General features: G+C 35.2%; 2 protein-coding genes across 3 annotated transcripts; one reads left to right on the top strand and one right to left on the bottom strand.

Moving 5' to 3' along the window:
• Positions 1–6,649: 6,649 nt before the first annotated feature.
• Positions 6,650–9,690, top strand: LOC107849825 (putative wall-associated receptor kinase-like 16). Of its 2 annotated transcripts, none has more exons than XM_047401866.1 (8): positions 6,650–6,945; positions 7,146–7,595; positions 7,798–7,830; positions 7,907–8,356; positions 8,445–8,560; positions 8,671–8,931; positions 9,011–9,211; positions 9,288–9,690. In XM_047401866.1, the coding sequence occupies exons 1-8, from the start codon at positions 6,858–6,860 to the stop codon at positions 9,357–9,359; spliced, it is 1,671 nt and encodes a 556-aa protein (XP_047257822.1). In that variant the 5' UTR covers positions 6,650–6,857; the 3' UTR covers positions 9,360–9,690. The 2 variants fall into 2 exon arrangements, with proteins under 2 accessions (XP_047257822.1, XP_016549861.2); XM_016694375.2 differs by having other exon boundaries at positions 7,146–7,718.
• Positions 9,691–10,765: 1,075 nt separating this feature from the next.
• On the bottom strand, positions 10,766–11,416 carry LOC124889629 (secreted RxLR effector protein 161-like). The gene is made up of 2 exons (XM_047401597.1): positions 10,945–11,416; positions 10,766–10,830 (listed from the first exon to the last, which is right to left on the bottom strand). Exons 1-2 carry the CDS (start codon positions 11,414–11,416, stop codon positions 10,766–10,768), a joined length of 537 nt encoding a protein of 178 aa, XP_047257553.1.
• Between the last annotated feature and the right edge of the window lie 375 nt (positions 11,417–11,791).

Genomic DNA, 11,791 nt, shown 5'->3' with positions numbered 1-11,791 from the left:
CTCTACCTGCTGAGCATGAGTCATAAGCCTGGCTAAAGTCATATCACTATTTATCATGGCAGATCTATACTCATTAACCACGCTATCATTCATCCCTGAAACAAACTTTACTCAATAAACCATACTATCATTCATCCCTGAAACAAACTTACTCATCATTGCCCTACTATCTGCAACCACATGAGGGGCATATCTGGCTAATTGAGTAAACTTAAGAGAATACTATTTAACTATCATATTGCCCTGCTTGAGGTTGATAAATTCTAGCACCTTAGCTTCTCTAAGCTCTAGGGTAAAGAATCTATCAAGGAACGCTGAAGCAAACTCCTCCCACTCAACTGACCCTGCATCGTCTGCCCTCTCTGACTTCCACTGCTTGAACCAAGTATGAACAATATCTTGCAATTGATATGCAGCTAGTATAGTACTCTCATTAGATGTAACCTCTATTATGTCTATAACCTTTTGCACCTGATCTAGGAATTCTTAAGGGTCCTTGTCTGTCTTAGACCCAAGAAAAGATAAAGGATTCATTCAAGTGAAGTCTCGAATCCTGGTTGCAGCTAAATTGGCCATTGGGTTGGATGAAACGACAGTTGGTAATTCATTCTGAGCAGCAACTGACTGAGCAAGATTAATGAATGCGGCCCTGAACTCCATAGGAGAAGCATGTTCGTCCAAGGGATCTTCTTAGATAGGCTGGGTTCTCTCTTTGGAGGCATGTTCTAAAATAAGGAGGAGAAATGGATTAGACTGAGAGATTAGATTGATATTATACTCACTGGTATGACATGAATACTAAAAGAGGGAAAACTATTCCTGAAACATCTTATAACCTCCTGCACATAAATGTGGCGCGCAACACACCCACGTACAAGACTCTACTAGATGCGGCTTTTGGACTTCCTAGGACTCTATTGATCCTTGGGCTCTGATACCAAGTTTGTAACACCCCGAATCTGGTACCTAGAGCACTACACAGTGCTCATGACCTCGAAGGACCATAAGCTAACCCATGACTTATATCTGTACCTGTATACTGTATAATATACTGAATAATATAGAAACATGAATAGAAAGGCCATAAAGTTCACATAACTGAAGTAAAACATAACATCTAAATGGGGTATGAAATACCCAAAACAACTAAAATAACTGGCTGAACATAATAGTCTGGAAAGCCTCTAACTGATGGAACTGTCTGAGTAAGGAGTTGATAGGACATATCCCCAACTAACTCCAACTAATAAACTAATTACTGAGATAATAAAATAATCATCATGTCCTCAAAATATGAGGACCCACTGCTAACTCCGACAGCTGAGACTGGAATCTACTGATGCTCTGGAGCTCTTGTCTCTGAACCTATGGTATAAGACACCATAGCTGAAATGCGTCAGTACTTTGAATGTACTGGTATACATGTGAGGTAGGCTGAATGCATGGGGTTCATATGCATAAATAATACTAGCTAACTTACTAATATAAATGTGAGAATACATACTTGCATACATAGTAACTATATTTGAAATCGTGATAACATGAGTATGCTGATGACTAACATGACTAATGACTGAATTTTGATAGCTGATAACATGAGTGACTGTATCTGACAGTCCTGAATCTGATGGAACTAGCTGAGTTCCGTACTATATCTGAGTTGACTGTATCTGACAGTCCTAAATTCTAAAAAACTATCTGAGTTATTTTACTGAGACTATGGGAGGTTGCCATCTAACCGACATGACCCAAATAATGTATTATAGCTGAATTGGGGTCCAATCTATACCCTGATTGGAAGGGTGTCAATACTGTGCCACTAGTAAGGACAACATGTGAGTGACCCTAATATAACAGGTAACTCTAGTGAGAACGGTGGGAACCCTCATATAGAAGGCTAAGCCACCTCATCTACCCTCATATAGCAGGCTATGATTTCTCAACCTATGTTGGCTACATAGTTTTGGAACACAAGAATTGCTTCTAAGAATCACACCCTCATATAACCGGTGAGTTCCCATCCTTGGGTTCACTCAGTTCTAATTTCTACTCCTATCTGAATAGACACTGAACATTATTTACTGAACTGAACATGGACTGAGTTACTGAATTTCGTTGATGGACGGAATACTACTGATATCTGACAAATGACTGAGTTCATGAGATTATGGAGATTTCCTGAGTCATAAGACTGTCTGAAGTCTAAGGATCATAACTTGACTGAGAGTATCATGAAAACATGACATGGCTCTAAGCACACAGCTAATGTTTTGGGTACGATTACTCCCAGGACTCGATAGAAGGAAACTAACCAAGCATAACTTACTTGAACATATAACTAAAATCATAATCCATAATACATTTATAGAAGCATTTCATCAAAACATGTGTTAGCCATAACTTGTCATACATGGGGATTTCATAGTATCATGCTAGTTAGGCACTTTTCCTTCATCTAGGCATTTAATCAAACATATTGAAGGCATGGTATAAGTAAACATCATTGCACAACAATTAAACATCGTGGTTCAATTCTAATTTCATCATTCAAGGGTTTAGTCCTAGGTTTGCATGAATCTATATGTATAATAATTTAACCCACATAGAATTTATCACCTAACATGGAGTAGAATTAAATTTCTCATTATCCAAATAAACAAGAGCATCCTAATCATGAAATTCATAAGAAAATTCATAAACTTGAATCTAGAAAAGGGATTCTTGGGCTTTATGGATGAAAAAAGTCCATGAATGAATACTATGCATACCTCAGTTCGTGATTTCGTGAGGATTGACGGTGAAACTTTCTTGAATTAAAATCTCCACTAGAAATCCTAGCTTGTTCTTGAGAGAAACTTGAGAGAAGAGAGTGTATTTTGGGTGAAAAGTGGCTGAATCACGTGTTAAAGGGCTTAAATAGGGGTGGGAAGTTGACCCTTTTAGCCCTGGACATGTCTTGTAATTTCAGTAAAAATTTCCCAAATTGGACCTCTGGCGCGATGCGGTGCTATTACACCATGTCACTGGAATTTGAAAATTGGAAAATTGACGGATGCCGCGATGCGGGGCTATCGTATTACCACTTCCTTTGTAACTTGGAACTTTGGCACGACGCGAGAAAAATTGCGTTGAGACATTGGGAAATGGTCAATTCTAAATTTAGGGGGCCCTAGCGTAACGTGCCATAATCATGGACCCCTACTGGAATTTTCCAAATGTCATTTCCTCTTGTGGCATAGCGTGCCACTGACTAATATAGCGTTGTTTTACGACGAAAACTTGAAATAGTCGTAACTTCTGAGCCGGTTATCGGATTAGGATGAATCTTATATCGATGGAAAGCTTATTGAATTTGCCACATGACAGAAAGGGAAAATCTTGAAAATTTTTCATGAAATAACCATCATTCAATTTAGAAGCTAATACTAGACATTCTTGAGATGAAATTAGCTAGGAAAAAGTATGGGGTATTACAATTTTACTGTGAGTTCTAGATTTTTTGAAGTTTGTTGTAGTGTCTGGTGGTGCATTTATTTAAGTACAACATAAGAAGACATGTTTGCAGATTTTGAGGAAAATTTTTAGACCACTTATGTGTTACTACTATATATTTGATGTATGAATGAAAAATCACTGCACTACTTTTCAGTTTTTTTCTCTCTTTCTTCATGTCTGTTTCTATTTCTCTCTTTTAATTTAACATCTCTCATCTACTGCAATAGTCTATACATCATAAGTTGCACATAATTTAAGATGTTATACTTTAAGTTAAAATCAGTTAGTGTAGAGATTCATGTTATGTTTGTGGGCCTGACTGGGGTGAGGGATGGGGGTGGGAGTTTCAAGAGACGGACCTAAGTAGTCCATAGGTTACTTAGAAAAATTTCTTGGAGCACATCCTAAACAGTCTGAGATTAGGGTTTTTTGTTGTCTATGTAAAGATGGGTTACTTGGTATATTTGTAACATCTTCCATTGAAAAATAACAAGAGTCATGAATTTGTGACTTCCGTGGATTTCTTCCCCTTGAGGGTTTCCTGCATAGCAGGGGTTTATCAGAAACGTCTTTACTTTATCTAAGTATCGGTATGTAGGGTGTATAATTTACCCTCCCTAGACCTCACTCTGTGGGAATACACTAAGTATGTTGTTGTTGTTGTTGTTGAATTACTGTAACGCTATATATGTATGGTTTGATGAAAAGTATTTCTATTTCATTTTTAAGAATATATTAATAACATACAAAATGAAAATATCTTCTATCTCACTGAAGAATTATTTTGGTTTTTATCCCTTTTTATTAATTTAAATTGATGGCTATTCTATAGGAACACCGGCACGAGGCAATTGTTGGGTTCGAAATCAAGAGGGCGTCATGCGGAAGCTATTAGTTGCAAACTATGAGGCGATGAATAAGATGACAACGAAAAACAATACTAAAAACATAATTTTATTATATGATTTGGCCAATTGGCCTACATATAAAACCTAATATTAAAAACATAAAACTAATAAGAGAGAAAATCTTCCCCTAAACGAAAATCTTAAAAGACTACATTATGGATATTATTGTGTTATGGGATGAGAAGGGGGGTCTTCTATTTATAGATGCTCAAAATCTTTCTTCCAAGAAAGAGGTTTGCCAAATATGAAAAAGTTTTATATTTTCCTTTTAGAAAAAATAAAAGTAATTATGGTGACTTTTATTTTCCTCTAAGAAAAATTAAAAATCAATTTTGGTAAGAAAATCAAGGCAAAAATCCTAACAAATCTTCCTTTTTTGACTTGATTTTCTTCGGTTGATTCGCCTTCTTCACATATTTGATCTTTGTTCTTCATATAGTCTTCATCACTGCTGCTTGGCATGTTTAAAAATAGAGTTTTTGGGTTAAAAATATATGAGTCATTTTCGGGCTAAAAATATTGGAGCCCTTTATAGGGTTAAAAGTAAGCTTTATTTTCAAATATGTAATAGTAGAATTGTTGAAAATATGATTGACAATCGTCTCCATATGTAGTTTTTGGACATATATCTTCATTATCATTAAATTTGTTGCAATTTTCATCTTAAACTATCCTCAATCGAACCATCTAATCTTTAAACCATTGACTCTGATACCACTTGTTGGGTTCGAAATCAAGAGGGCGTCATGTGGAAGCTATTAGTTGCAAACTATGAGACGATAAATAAGATGACAACGAAAAACAATACTAAAAACATAATTTTATTATATGATTTGGCCAATTGGCCTACATATAAAACCTAATATTAAATATATAAAATTAATAAGAGAGAAAATCTCCCCCAAATGAAAATCTTAAAAGACTACATTGTGGATGCTATTGTGTTATGGTATGAGAAGGGAGGTCTTCTATTTATAGATGCCCAAAACCTTTCCTCTAAGAAAGAGGAGGACAAATATGAAAAAGTTTTATATTTTCCTTTTAGAAAAAATAAAAGTAATTATGATAACTTTTATTTTCCTCCAAGAAAAATTAAAACTCAATTTTGATAAGAAAATCAAGGCAAAAATCCTAACAGTAATTACATAAATTTGCCTCTAACACTCCTCAAGACGTATGGAAAAAAGTAAAACATGGTAACTGAACTGCTACTATACTTAGGTGATCTAGTAAACGGAGTGCATTGCATTCGATTTGATTGAAACAATAATTCAATAATATCATCAAGATTAGTCCGGACTCAATAAATAAAATGATAGAAAGGACACCCTCCAAATTGATATTGATCGATATTAAACTCTTAGAGTTAAAATAAATAAATTTGATGATCATCTCTATCTAATGAATGAATAATCAACTCCTCCCTTAAAAGCTTAAAAAAAAATAAAGAGGGGAAAGAGGGGTATGTTTTTTTCTTTCTGAAATAATGTTGCAAAACGAAAACTACTTTTTCTGGCCAAATGGTAATCTAGGACCTTCTTCTCTCCAAGACTTGAATGAATTGCTACCAAAATTATACCTTCTTTATCCCTTCAACGAGAAAACTTCAAATAGTAGTTGCAAATTCTACAATTTTATAACACAATAAGACAACCATAAGAGAATCTAAAGGCGAGGCAAGGTGAACGTGTTAAATAATTGGATAGATGCACAATGCCTCAAATAACTGATTATTACATACAAGAAAAAGAATATACGTATGTATGTGAACGCACACACATTCCGCCTCTATCTAAGTTGAACGTTTTTGTCTTTGCTGCTTGGACATACAGTTTTATAGAACTTTTGAGGATTGAATTGATAACATCGAGTAACTTCACTTTATAAAAGTAAAGTAGAATAATTTCGACATATTATAATTCATATACACTTCAGCGTTACGGTGCACCATCCATGACTTGACAATTTTTTTCTTCTTTTCTGATGATTGCAGATTTTCACTTAAATAAATATAAAGCCACAATGATTGGTTCTTGGACTTGGGAAATGTCAAATTTATATAGAAATTGTTATGCACAAAGAGACGCTCAAAGCTGTAGTGCTCGGAGAAAAACTAAGCAAGATAAATAATAAAATATAGAATATTATCCTATCCTCATACATTCATCGATTCTAATGAGGAAAATATCCCCCTATATATGATTACCACAATTTCTTATCTGTAGAAAAACAACGATTAACTAACTTGTAATTAGGAATATGTTAACGTTAATTTTCAGTTTTTCTTTATTGAGTCTATATCAATCTAGTTGTCAGTGAAGTGACTGTTTGATGTTCAATCGCAGACGATGGATGAATGTCGTCCTGATCAACTCAGAGATATGGAATAAGAGTGGCTAGTTTACATATTCATATCATCTAGAGTTAGTAACTATTTGTAATCAATTACGAAAGATGTTTGCTGTAGTCATCAAGGCAGTCTTCTTTTTCCAACTATGTGCTAGTTTTGCTGATTTCACCTCTGCTTCTCCCGAAGACTCAGGTACTTCTATTGTTGCTTTTTCCAATTGTTGTAACCAAACTATCTTGCTATTAATTCATATCATATGAAGTCCTGCTGTTGCATTCCTTTTTTCCCGCGCATAGCAGGAGCTTTACTGCTTTAGTGCACCGGACTGCTCTTTTAATTCATATCATATGGAGTATATAGTTTGATGTCCTGTGCTTAAAATAAATATGCAGATTGTGGGCTGAACTTCACGTCATCTCCATACAAACCAAGCGGTGAATGCGTTGCAGCTGATCAAGAAAGCATCCATGAATGGGACAGTTTTCCCACCACAAGATGCTGCCAAAATGCCCTCAACTTCTTCTCACAGGCATTGGCCAAACAAGCAATTCAACAAGGGAACCTGTTCCTCAAGAGAGATCAATGGGGACACTGCGCCTCTGGACCCTTTGCACACCAACCCTCTGTTTCCATCAATAAATGTGGACTTGATTCCCTCTATCATGAAAGCAGCCAATGTTCTAGCCTTTCTTTGACAAAAATTGTGCAGAATCAGAATTTTAAGGATGTCAGGGACAACTGTTCAGGTTTCAGTTCCTTCAGATTTGATGATGCTTGCAGGCATTGCACGAGTGCCATCAAATCTTCAAGGGATCATTTGTTGGATCAGTTTAATGCCAAAGGTAATGATACTGAGAGAGCTATTTGTCTTGTGGCTGTTGTCATTTCAGTTGCTAGCACACAATTAAATGCTCCCTCTTTAATGGATGATTTCTTCAGCTGTTTGCCAGCATTAAATACTTTAGGTGAGGAAATTAATTACACTATATTTATCTCCTAGTACTAGTTTAATTGCAATGTTCACTAATGTAGTTCTTTGTACAGATAAGTCAAGTGATGATTACATTAAAATCAAGTGTAAGTATGAGATTTCGACAAAGTAGCTAGCATTATTTGTTTCTTAATCTCATTCTAACTTGTTAAAAAAATGCAGATTCTTTAGCGAAAGCATTAATTGCAATCGTTTTAGCAACATTTGGGATGATGATGGTGATCTTTCTTGTTAAGTATGTCACAAGAAACACTAGGGCTGGACGAAAGCTTCTTATTTCAAAGCCAAAGGAGTTTGCTTCTTGTCCAGGGCTATATAGTTTCTCAAAAGCTGAAATTGAGAACGCGATAAATTTTGGGGATGAGAAGAAATTCCTGGGACGTGGTAGTGCAGGGCAAGTTTTCAACGGGGTTCTTCCCAGTGGACAAGTAGTTGCTATCAAGCAGATATATAGAAGTAATACATCCGATTCTTTCAGCAGAGAACTCGAGAATCTTTCAAGAGTTAGACATCCCAATCTTGTTTGCCTCTTTGGATGTTGCATTGAAGATGGCGAAAAATATTTAGTCTATGAGTATTGCTCTGCTGGAAATCTAGCTCAACATCTTATGAGTGAGTAGAGTAGTTTTTCTTAATTTTTCACAATCGTTCTACTTTGTTTTTTAACATTGTCACTATTTAATGTGTTAAATACTTTTAGGGAAAGACCGGGTCCTAAGTTGGGAACAAAGAGTAAATATCTTAAGAGATTGTGCACTTGCATTGAGATATCTCCACAACTACATAGATGGTTGTATTGTTCACAGGGATATTAAGGTAGCACGGTAATAAATTATTTAAATTGTTCTCTTTTATTGTATTTCTTATGATCAATAAATATATATTTACTTTTTTTTTTTTGGTTTTGAATTACTATGTGCATGCAGCTTACAAATATCCTTTTAACAGAGGAATTGGGAGCAAAGCTATCAGATTTTGGGTTAGCAAAAATGTTGGGAATGGAAGAAAGCAAAGTGTTTACAGATGTACGAGGGACAATAGGTTATATGGATCCAGAATATATGAGTAACGCAAAGTTGACCTGTGCAAGTGACATTTATAGCTTTGGTATAGTAGCTTTACAGGTTCTTTCTGGCCAGAAAGTCGTTGAACTTGATTTGGATGCCAGAGACCAACTAACAAGAAAAGTATGTGCGCCCTACCTCAGTTTTTGCAGCTTATAGAATAAATTAGCTATAATAATTAACCAAATCTAAAATTAATTAGGCAAAGGATGTGAGCATGGGTAAACGGGGACTAAAAGATTTAGAGGACCCGCGGTTAAAAGGTGAAGTAAACAGTGTGGATTTCGAGTCCATACTTCAAATTGCAGTGCTCTGTGTTGCCAAATCAAGCAAAGGTCGTCCAACTATCGATGTTGTCTTCGAGGAGATAGACAAAGTCTGGAAAAACACATCATCTGACAAGGTACATAATGAACACACGTAAAATATATTAAAACACACTTTTTCGAAGTTCATTCTAACTTGTCTCTGTGTTATAGAAAGCGGCAGAACAAAGTACATTAGCTGCATTGCGGAGATCCCATTCAGTTGGTCATGTTATTCCAGTCTGAAATGTGACACCGAAGTATCTTTGCTTTGAAGGCTTAGTTATTCTGTTGGGAGCAACTCACTTTTCATTTTGCCTTTTTAAGATCGATTGACGTGCAGCTAGCAAGGCTGCTTCCTGTTTGTGAAACCACTTTTTGGTTCTTCAGAACATTTGTGATTAGTTGTATTATATGGATGTAAAATTATGATAAGAATGATTCCACTATTGTTGTCTGTTGTACAGAACACTCTTGATTTTTCACTATCTAGGACTCGTCACCTGTCGTACTAGAATTTTGTTTCCTATGTAGTTACTGTTTGTCTATTAGTCTAGGACCCCGATGTATATAAATATACCCATTGTTATGTTAAGTAAAAAAAGAAAGCCTTTGCATATATGTATATCTTCTTCTGCTTGCGTCTCTACCAAGATTTAATATGGTATTAATTGGAGCCTATAGCTTCTTCGTCAACAGCGTCCTCTTCTCCTAACTTCTTCAAACCCCTTATACCATGCTCTTCACTTAATCTCAATCAAACTGACATCCATAAACTTCCTATGTTTGGACAACACAGCTAGTACCTGTAAGCATAAAACGGATTATATAAACTTAAATAATCTTATCCATAATCCTTTTTATTATTCAGGAACGTTGAACTTAATGATTTTCACATACACATAATAACAGTAATTCAATAAAGAATTACTTACTTGAATTCTCCATGGTTTTAGCAGAAGCAAAAGTGTAATAGTAGAAACACTGAATTGTTTCTCTCTCTTTACCTTACTTTCAGAATAATTGTGATGGAGCTTATTCTTCTTTTGGCGGAGAGAGGACCATAGTCAGTTATGTTTTCACGTTCCAGCAACGTGATTGGTGGATACAATCATTATCCCACTAGGAGTAATTATGGATACAATCCTACTAGGAATCAGTAATTATCCTACTAATTAACTTTCCATATAGATTAAGGATTAACTTATTCAATTATTATTAAACCAATAAATAAATTAATTATGTGGACCATAGAAATTTACATTCTCCCACTTAGCACACACAATGTAAATTTAATGGTTTACTAGGTACGTCAATTATGTGCACTATTAACATTAAATCCAACATTATTTGTTATCGTTAAATAAATCAGCTAAAATGAGTCATGGCGGTTGTACGTCCCTTTACTTGACATAGTTCCTTCCATGTACTACAATATAGTCTATTACCTAACATAACCTTTCAAATACATAATGGGTCCAATGATAATATTTAGAATCCTTTATCTAAGTTAGAATCCTTTATCTAAGTCAGAACCTGTCATCATTATTCACAATATTATGTATACAAGAGAAAACAGGTAACAACAGAAACATATATAATTTGAGCTTAAAGTGTCAGTTTTATAAACATAATAAAGTCTTTACATAAAATCATTCATTGCTATCAATAAGACCCATCCTTTCAACATGTTCAGCAAATATTTTGGGCGGTAATCCTTTCGTCGAAGGATCAGCAATCATAAGCTTAGTGGTAATATGTTCAATTGACACTTTATGTTTCTGGACTTCTTCTTTAACCGAAAAGTATTTCAATTCTATATGCTTATCACCTTTTGAATACTTATCGTTCTTAGAGAAGAAAACTGCGGCGGTATTATCACAATAAATTTTCAGCGGCCTGGCTATATTGTCGACTAGTCCAAGTCCTGAAATAAAATTCCATAGCCAATTAGCCTGGATTGTGGCCTCAAAGCATGCCACAAACTCAGCTTCCATAGTGGATATAGCTATAACAGATTGCTTCGCACTCTTCCATGATATTGCTCCTCCAGCTAATAGAAACAAATATCCAAATGTGGATTTTTTTGTATCCACACAACCATCATAATCTGAATCTGAATATCCAACCACATCTAAATGATCAGATCTTCTATAAATGAGCATATGATCTTTCGTTCCTTGTAGGTATCGCAACACTTTCTTTGCAGCCTTCCAATGATCCATTCCAGGATTACTTTGATATCGACCCAGCATTCCAACAGCAAAAATGATGTTTGGACTTGTACATGTTTGGGCATACATAAGACTCCCAACTATTGATGCATAAGGAATATTTTTCATTTGTTTTCGTTCCAAGTCATTCTTTAGACATTAATTGAGACTAAACTTATCTCCTTTCTGAATTGAAACGGGGCTTGATGAGCATTTTTTCATTCTAAATCTCTCTAATACTTTATTAATATAGATTTTCTGAGACAATCCCAACAATCTTTGTGATCTATCTCAAAATATTTCTATTCCAATCACATAGGATGCCTCACCCATATCTTTCATTTCAAAGTTGTTAGAGAGATATTTCTTGGTATCATGTAACAAACCAAGATCATTAATAGCCAGTAAGATGTCATCAACATACAAGACTAACATAATAAACTTACTCCCACTGACCTTCAGATA

This window comes from Capsicum annuum, chromosome 12 (genome assembly GCF_002878395.1).
Source record: "Capsicum annuum cultivar UCD-10X-F1 chromosome 12, UCD10Xv1.1, whole genome shotgun sequence".
In the NCBI taxonomy this organism is placed as follows: Eukaryota; Viridiplantae; Streptophyta; class Magnoliopsida; order Solanales; family Solanaceae; genus Capsicum; species Capsicum annuum.
The sequence above is the reverse complement of the archived record's forward strand: the minus strand, read 5'-3'. Positions and strand labels throughout refer to the sequence as shown.

What these genes read in the sequence shown, in the direction of transcription:
- LOC107849825 (XM_016694375.2), top strand. Translation starts at nt 6,858, where the DNA reads ATGTTTGCTGTAGTCATCAAGGCAGTCTTCTTTTTCCAACTATGTGCT. An exon ending in TGCTTCTCCCGAAGACTCAG is followed by an intron (nt 6,946 to 7,145) that starts GTACTTCTATTG and finishes ATAAATATGCAG; the next exon opens with ATTGTGGGCTGAACTTCACG. An exon ending in TTGTTCACAGGGATATTAAG is followed by an intron (nt 8,561 to 8,670) that starts GTAGCACGGTAA and finishes ATGTGCATGCAG; the next exon opens with CTTACAAATATCCTTTTAAC.
- LOC124889629 (XM_047401597.1), bottom strand. Translation starts at nt 11,416, where the DNA reads ATGTATGCCCAAACATGTACAAGTCCAAACATCATTTTTGCTGTTGGA. An exon ending in GAACGATAAGTATTCAAAAG is followed by an intron (nt 10,831 to 10,944) that starts GTGATAAGCATA and finishes CTTCGACGAAAG; the next exon opens with GATTACCGCCCAAAATATTT.